Source organism: Labrus mixtus, chromosome 8 (genome assembly GCF_963584025.1).
Source record: "Labrus mixtus chromosome 8, fLabMix1.1, whole genome shotgun sequence".
Taxonomy (NCBI): domain Eukaryota; kingdom Metazoa; phylum Chordata; class Actinopteri; order Labriformes; family Labridae; genus Labrus; species Labrus mixtus.
In genome coordinates this window covers 30,325,675-30,335,095 of record NC_083619.1, presented here as the reverse complement: position 1 = coordinate 30,335,095, position 9,421 = coordinate 30,325,675, and the positions used below count along the sequence as shown (strand labels likewise).

The following is a 9,421-nucleotide window of genomic DNA, read 5'->3' as shown; positions in this document are numbered from 1 at the left end:
AGAAAGTCACTGTTCAAACATACTGTTCATAGTCTGATTGAAATATCAAAACTTGAGCTTTTCTTACATTTCAAGGAGGAGCACAGTTTAAAGTTAAGACGTCACTTTTTAGCTGTTATGACACACTGACCAATTGCCTATTTAACAACTCAGCAGCCTGTCATGGGGTCTTTGATGACACGTGGATGATTGCATCGTCGACATACAACTGGCAACAAACATCTTCACAGCTGTCTGGTAGTTGGTTAATGTATAGGCAAAAGAGCAGCGGCCCCAGAATGGAGCCTTGTGGTACGCCAACATTACAGTGTTGAGGGGATGATATTGAACTATTGATTTTAACTCATTGCTTTCAAAATTCCAGACATGACTTAAATCACCTGAGAGCTTGATTACAGAAATGTAGATTTTTTTGAGTATTATAAATCAAGTCATGGTTTACAGTATCAAAGGCCTCTTTCAGGTCTAGAAATACTGCTCCCAAAACTTTACCGTCACCTGTGATGTGTGTTAGGGGCTTTACAAGTGGAGAATGCTTATTTATGAATTCAGTATCTAATCCAAACATATCTTTAGCCTGAGAGGTATTAGATTAATTATTTGTTGAATGTTGCCTTCATTAGTCTGTGTAATGAAGAATGAGTTTGATGCATCTGTAGGTAGTATCGCTTTCATTGTGCAGGTCTGAAAAAGAAGCCGACGCCAGACGCTGTCACACGTATCAGAAAGTATATGTTGTCATGTAATGTGTCTATGTTTTTATTTTGGAATAATATTGCCAGGAAAGATCATTACTAATATGTGCTATAATAGCCAGATAACAGTACACTTCAGTGTCGCCAGCAGGAGGCAGTGTGGCGCTGGGCTTCTCCCATGCATGGACTGTCTTTGTTACGGGACTCTCGTTTCTTCCTCATTCTACCGAGTGAAGCTGAACTGAATAGAAGCACAGTTGCCTGTCTCATTCTTTTCTTCTGTTTATACAGGTTTGTATGGTTAAAACACATGTGTAAATGCATATAAATATTGATAAACACAAAGGAAACAGTCTACATCACATTTGTAAAGGTAGTTGAACTTTATGTGTTTGTGAACTAGTAGATACTATGCTAAGGTTACCGCGTGCGGGCCAAGATGGCGCCGGCGATCGTCGTGTCTTTTGTGTTGATTTAAATTAGCTCCTGCACATCTCATTTCAAAACAGATATTATATTAACAGTGTGATTAAGTGTTCTGAAGGTTATGGATATTGTTGTTATTGTCATATGTGCACGGTTTCAATGTTATAAGGAGTTATAGTTGTCAGTCTTCAGCTATTGTACTAGGAGCAACATGCTAGTCTCCCTTTATTTACATCTGTGAGTGAGGTTACATTCAATTACCTTTTAATAGCCCGGGAAATTATACAGCTGAGGTTAATATTGTCCTCAAGTAGTTTTAGAGTAAAAGTAAACTCTAGTTCAGTTATAGAGCTGATTAAATGTGTGTTTATGTCATTAAACACCCGTAGCATATAGGATTATTTTGTAGAAACCGTAAATATAAGTTTTTTCTTGAAAACCAGATATGGAATTGGTCGACAGTTTGTATTGTGATTATTTGTGATGTTGTGAATTCTGTATTAATGATGCACTATTAGAATACAGAAAACAAAACACAAAGTGTCAGAAAAAGAAGCATTTATTTTGAATACTGTTTCATAAAGATTCTACCGAGTGAAGCTGAACTGAATAGAAGCACAGTTGCCTGTCTCATTCTTTTCTTCTGTTTATACAGAAATTCTCATCTGCTTATGGGATCTCATTTTGAGACCTGTAACATATACATGTTAAAAACATATCTAAAACTGTGCAACAGAGAGACATGACAAATGCATAAACAGCAAATGTGCAGCAGATACATGAACCATGCAAATTTACAGCATATCAACTTAATTAGTACATATATTCAGTCACTTTTCTCTCTCTCTTTTTGGGAATATGCATTTTTGACTTTAGAATCAATTCTGAATTTAAATCCTGTCTCTCCAAATGGAAATCTTTTGATCTGTTGCAGGGTGGTTTGATTCCTCAGCCACAGTACAGTCCTACATAAGAGACAAACAAAGATGATTGTAGAGTTGAGTGGAGGGAGGGGTTAAAGGGAGGAGTCAAACTGTGACTCAACGACCAAAAAGACAAACTTTCACAAATGTGGTTTATACAAGAGGAGACTCTTTATGTTTAAAGATGCTTACAGTATATTTGAGTCAGTTTGTGACTTTGTTTCTGCTCACATTAACAGGTAGGTCATTAAGAATATCAGAGCTTTATTCATTAAAAAAGATGATTTTGAATCAGAAGCACTTCTTTGTTCTTTGGACAGAAAACACCACAACTCTGTACAAAAACCTCTGGAGAGAAGACAACACAATACTCCACAACATCCACTAGAGGGAACATTAGACCGAAACAACTCAGCACCAACTCAAACTAGTTCTTCCTTTACAGCACCTCACCTCTGTAAATCCGTGGCTGTATCCGAATTGCCAAGTACCTACTCAATCTGTCATTAGGCAGTAAACAGTACCTACTATCTGTGCTGTTTACTGTTTAGTACCTACTATCTCCTGTTTACTGTTTAGTACCTACTATCTCCTGTTTACTGTTTAGTACCTACTATCTGCTGTATACTGTTTAGTATCTACTATCTGCTGTTTACTGTTTAGTACCTACTATCTGCTGTATACTGTTTAGTATCTACTATCTGCTGTTTACTGTTTAGTACCTACTATCTGCTGTTTACTGTTTAGTATCTACTATCTGCTGTTTACTGTTTAGTACCTACTATCTGCTGTATACTGTTTAGTACCTACTATCTGCTGTATACTGTTTAGTACCTACTATCTGCTGTATACTGTTTAGTATCTACTATCTGCTGTATACTGTTTAGTACCTACTATCTGTTGTATACTGTTTAGTATCTACTACCTGCTGTATACTGTTTAGTACCTACTATCTGCTGTTTACTGTTTAGTACCTACTATCTGCTGTATACTGTTTAGTACCTACTATCTGCTGTATACTGTTTAGTACCTACTATCTGCTGTATACTGTTTAGTACCTACTATCTGTTGTATACTGTTTAGTATCTACTACCTGCTGTATACTGTTTAGTATCTACTATCTGCTGTATACTGTTTAGTATCTACTATCTGCTGTATACTGTTTAGTACGTACTATCTGTTGTATACTGTTTAGTATCTACTATCTGCTGTTTACTGTTTAGTATCTACTATCTGCTGTTTACTGTTTAGTATCTACTATCTGCTGTTTACTGTTTAGTACCTACTATCTGCTGTATACTGTTTAGTATCTACTATCTGCTGTATACTGTTTAGTATCTACTATCTGCTGTATACTGTTTAGTACGTACTATCTGTTGTATACTGTTTAGTATCTACTATCTGCTGTATACTGTTTAGTATCTACTATCTGCTGTATACTGTTTAGTACCTACTATCTGTGCTGTATACTGTTTAGTATCTACTATCTGCTGTTCACTGTTTAGTATCTACTATCTGCTGTATACTGTTTAGTACCTACTACCTGCTGTATACTGTTTAGTATGCACACACAGTAGGCAGATATTTGTTCCTAATTCGTCTGATTCATTCAGTATGGAAGTGACGTCATTTACGTTACCTGAACTGGCCGCATTCACCCGTTTTTTGTTTTTTTTGTTTATCTTTATTCAAGAAGAGTAATGCTCATATAAAGTCAGGTAAACAATAAACAATATCACAATGTAAATCAAGTAAAAGATTAAATAACTAAATAACATACAGAACAAAGTAAAGACAGTAATATACAGAATATAAAATAAACCAATAAAGACACATTTAAATAGTGAAATCATTATTTAAATAGAGGGGGAAAGGTTTTATAATAATACAGATATTTGTTTTATTTTCTGTTGTTAATTTAAAGTAGTGATTTCAGTCAGGACTTTAACTCTAGATTAAAAATAGATTAAATTAATCCACGCTCGTTTGTTTTGATTTGGAGGCGCACGTAAAGTAACGATTTACGTTTAATTTCGCACAGCATTGTGGGTAAAATACAATTCATTTCCTGAAAGCACGCATCCGATCCATACTGCATGAAACCCGGAAGTTAATATCCATACTGAAATGTTCAGTATACTGAGGTGGACCCAAAAAATGACCACTGAATGACCACGAGAGTTCAGTACACTGAAAAGTACTGACTACTGAACTGTGGCTATTCGGACAGGGCCCCTGAAAACTCACAATGGCCTCCAGTTAACAACAGGTTAAAGTTCTAAATAAGATGTTTCTCTGGCCCCGCCCACTGAGGCAAACCAATGAGATTGTATATATCTCCAGAGCAGAAAAGTTTGAGGAAGTCAAATTAAAACCATGTCAAAGTAGAGGAGAACATCTGTGCAGCACAGAGGCTGTTTAGTTTAGAAGAACATTACTCATCTGCTGTCTGTTTGTCTTCAACAACTCCAAAGACATGCTGCTTTACCTCTTTTTACTTTGCTCTCACTTTATAGGTGAGTGTTACAACACACATCAAACTCTAATTTCACCTGCTGTTTAGACCAGATATCTGAACAACTATTTCAAAGTAGATGTTTATCTGTGGGAGCTACAAATTCCACTGATAGAAAAAGACTTTTGTTTTATTCATGAATCTCAAAATGATCAAAGATGACTGATGAAGTAAAGGACTGATTTTCAGTCTCTTGATGTCTGAATCTCTTGCAGACTAACAGACATGTATAATACTTATTTTGCAGCCCTGGGCTCCATGAACAGCATAAACCCAGAAAGAACTGAAGAAAAAGTTGAAGAGGGAGGAAACATCAACCTGACCTGTACATATGATGGTCTAATCCAGAACATCCAGTGGTACAGAGAAAACCAGAGATCCAGACCAGAGTTCCTGCTCTACATCACAGAGGGAGGATCGATTCATCCAACAGATTCTGATTTCACAGCTTACATTAACAAAACGGAGAAACGAGTAAATCTGGAGATCTCCTCTGCTGCACTGACTGACTCTGCTGTGTACTACTGTGCTCTGCAGCCCACAGTGACAGGAAACACCACAACTCTGTACAAAAACCTCTGGAGAGAAGACAACACAATACTCCACAACATCCACTAGAGGGAGTCACACACTGATAAACTACAATGGTATTTAATGATACAGACCATCATCTGAACAGTGATTAAAACTAAAGACATGATGTAGAAAATGAGGTCATCTTAAATAACTTGATCCAGTTTCTGATAAGAATTGATCCAGTTTTAGATTCTATTAAAATCCAGTCATAGATTCAACCACTTTATAACATGAAGTTCTGCTGTTCCAAACATTCACAGTCTTTACAAACAGCTGGAAGACTTCTCCCACATTGCTCTCCTGACATGTTTACCTCAACTAGACAGCATCAACCTCCACTAGAGGGCGACATTATCTAGTAGGTGGTACAAAACCCAGATACTGAGCTCAACCTGTCTTTGAATAATAACTTCTGCTGAGAAGAGAACAAACGTCACTCTGAATGTTGAACATCAGAGAGTTCCTCCTGTTGGTTTAAACCTTGTTGTAGAGATGGAACTTTGGCTGTGGATTATTCTGGCTGCTCTTTTCTTTGGTGAGATAAAAAGAACAACACATTTTAATGATTCTATTTATTAAATAAGTAAACTGGAGTTCAGAGCAGGAATCTCTGAACTGTTGACATGTGTCTGTTCTGACTATAACTGTAGAGTTGACACTATTCACTGTCTTCCCTTCAGCCTCACTAACAATGTTTAGTCTCATGTTGTCCATTTCTACACTTTTTACAGGACCAGCAGCTGGAGACAAAATCTCTCCTACAGTCGATGAAGTCAGTGGAACAGAAGGAGAATCTGTCACACTCAGATGTAACTATGAGACAACATCAGATTATGTTTACCTCTACTGGTACAGACATCATTCTGACCTCCAGGCACCTCAGTTTATACTCTGGAAAGGAGCCAGATCAAGGAGTGATAGAAAATATATTCCAGATAAACGATATGAATCTCAAACATCACCCAGCTCAACTGAACTGACCATTAGAAAGCTAACCCCTGAAGACACAGCTCTCTACTACTGTGCTTTAGAAACACAGTGATACAAAGTGTAGAAGAGGCTGTACAAAAACCTGAACACAGATATCTGACTACTCTTCAAAGAGGAGGGAAGTGGGATTCAAACCACAGCTTCATGTCAGATGGATTGTGATGATTCCTGTTTGATCAGAGTCTCTGTGGTTACAGCTGCTGATGAGACACTGAGGGAGGATCCACATGAGCATCACATACACATTGATGAAAATGAGACTAGAATATGACCCAAATCAATGTTGTTTTAATATAACATTTATTTAACCAGGTAATTAACCCTTTGAGATAAAAATACATTTTACAAGGGTGACCTGGCCAAGAGGGCAGCAGCACACGTCATAATGAACATGATATGATTAAGATTACTATTAAAAAACACAGGCACTGTCCAATGGTCTCGTGTTTTGTCATTTAATATTGAGCCAACGGTGTTATGCCCTTAAAGGTTTTTAAGTGGACCCAAAAGCAAGACCGGAAAACAGGGTGGTGGGTAAAGGGGTATTTATTGATGTGAGGCTGCTGCTTGAATGAGAGGCTGGGTGGCGAGGCGCTGGAGCTCGGTAGTTGGAGGCACTGGGGGAAAAAAAGAAGACAAGGGAATAATTAGTTACAGGTATCCAAAGCACAAAAAGTTTACTGATGCTGAGAAGCCAATCTACCACGGTGAAGACGGAAATAATCTGACAGCTTGGGAGAGTTGAACCAGGGTATAAATGCTGCAGCCGGTGATTACAGATGACGAACAGGTGAGTGATTACAGAGAGCTCCAGCAGCCGATAGGCCACACCCAGCCTCTGAAAGAACAAAAACACAAGCACCAAACAAGGAAAAAAACACAGAACTGTCCAATCACCACGAACGGCTTCAAGTAAAATGAGATCTGCCAGTTTCATGTCATTCTGGAGAAAGTTTCCTACAGACAGGGCAGCAAAACTAAGTGCTCTTTTACCGAGCTCAGTCAGGACACAAAGAACAGACAGATTAAAAACATCACAGGAACACAAGGCATAGTGGCTTCTGGTTCTGTGGAGCTATGAACATAAAGAAGATGGAACTAAACCAAGAAGAGCTTTATAAAGAAGACTGCGCTCCTACAAGGATGGCCAATAAGATTTAGTGTACAGGTCCCAGTGATGAATAAGGCGTCTATAACCAGTAACAGGTCAGTCCTCAGGTCTATTGCTGCTAGACCTGTTGGCTAGTTTTGACACAGTTAACCGTCAAATCCTCCTTTCCTCGCTCTCTGAACTTGGCATCTCAGGATCTGCCCTCTGCTGGTTCGTGTCCTACCTCTCAGGAAGATCTGTTAGAGTGTCTTGGAAGGGAGAAGTTTCCAAAATGCACAATATATCCACAGGGGTGCCCCAAGGGTCAGTGCTCAGTCCCCTTCTCTTCACTTGGTGCCAGTGTTAATCTTGTCAACAAAATAAATGACAAAAATATTCATTGATGAAGGTCTTTTAAATTAGTCAACTATGATGATGACGAGACGAAACTCGGCTATTTGACGATTTGATAAATAATATTACTTCATCATCTAATTGATGAAAATCTGACCAAACAAAAACTACATTACAAGTGAGGATTATCAAGTACCCCCTCAGCTGTTCTAAAATCATTGTAAACCATAACAGACTTCATCCAATGTGAGCGTGTGTGGTGAGTGCAACAATGTGCAGCCTGGAGCCTGCAGGTCCTTGAAGCTCCGCCCCCTAGAGCTTCTGATAATAAAAATAAAAGCTTGCATCTGATTTTGTTGACTAAAATATCTTCTAATTACGTCAACTAAAATGATGTGCAATTTTAGTCAGTGACTAATTGACTAAATTTAATCAGTAACAAATGACTAATATCTGACTAAATAAAAAGGACATTTTCGTCAGGAGACTATGAATAAATAAGAAAATGATGTGAAGAATAACATTGCTTGGTGCAATAATCCACACTCATGGCTTCTCATACCATTGCTATGCTAATGATACCCAGCTCTTCCTGTCATTCCCACCAGATGATTTTACAGTCTCATCAAGAATTTCCTCATTCCTTGATCCTATCTCTAAATGAATGAATGAACGCCACCTTCATCTCAACCTCTCAAAGATTGAGCTCCTTGTTATCCAAGCCAGTCTCTCCATGCGACCACATATCATTCCCAGCTTGGAACAACCAAACTTATGCCCACAAAGTCTGCCCGGAACCTGGGTGTCACCAGCTAACATTTAAGCTTCTAGTGGCCTTGATCACCCGGTCATGTTGATTTCTCCTGTACAACATCAGGAAGATCAGACCTTACCTGTCAGAGCATGAACAACAGCTCATGGTACAAACTCTTGTGATATTACGCACTGACTATTGAAACTCCTTACTGGCAGGTTTTCCTGCATGCACTAAAAAACCCCCTGAAGCTGATCCCAAACTGGTCTTCAACCTCCCCAAAACAGCACGTTACTCTGCTGTTCATCTCCCTCCACTGGCTCCCAGTTACTGCTTGCATCAAATTGAAAACCCTGATGCTTGCTTACCAAACAGTCACAAAAACAGCTTGTCCTTATCGAAACTCCTTCATCCAGGTCTATACTCCCTCCCTATCGTCCACTAACCACTGGCATACGTGTATCAGTGTTCTGTTAACAGCTATTTCTACTCTGATGGATATAGTAAATATTTCTGAACAACAATTATATGATGGCCAAAAAGGAGCATCCACACTTCAACAGTCCAAAGAGTCCAATTTGGTGAAACTGTACATCACAACCTGGCTCAAAAGAATGTGACAAAAATACACAAAATATAGTCGGATAAGATATGCAACGTATCTTAATGAAGCAAAAAGTCCTGAAATCTCTTGACCTGTTGCAGGGTGGTTTCATTCCTCAGCCACAGTACAGTCCTACATAAGAGACAAACAAAGATGATTGTAGAGTTGAGTGGAGGGAGGGGTTAAAGGGAGGAGTCAAACTGTGACTCAACGACCAAAAAGACAAACTTTCACAAATGTGGTTTATACAAGAGGAGACTCTTTATGTTTAAAGATGCTTTCAGTATATTTGAGTCAGTTTGTGACTTTGTTTCTGCTCACATTAACAGGTAGGTCATTAAGAATATCAGAGCTTTATTCATTAAAAAAGATGATTTTGAATCAGAAGCACTTCTTTGTTCCTACTGGAAATCACATTAAAGACAGTATGTGTTATTGTTCCTTCAGGTGTTATCTGTGATGATCTCACTCCAGTCAAGAATGAAGTGTTCGGT

At 38.4% G+C, this 9,421-nt stretch overlaps 1 gene segment (V, D, J or C); it reads left to right on the top strand.

The window, feature by feature from the left end:
• The first annotated feature begins 4,356 nt into the window (after nt 1–4,356).
• On the top strand, nt 4,357–5,222 carry LOC132979624 (T cell receptor alpha variable 12-3-like). The segment is given in 2 exon segments: nt 4,357–4,560; nt 4,807–5,222. Coding segments are annotated over 2 exon segments (411 nt in total).
• The last annotated feature ends 4,199 nt before the right edge of the window (nt 5,223–9,421 follow it).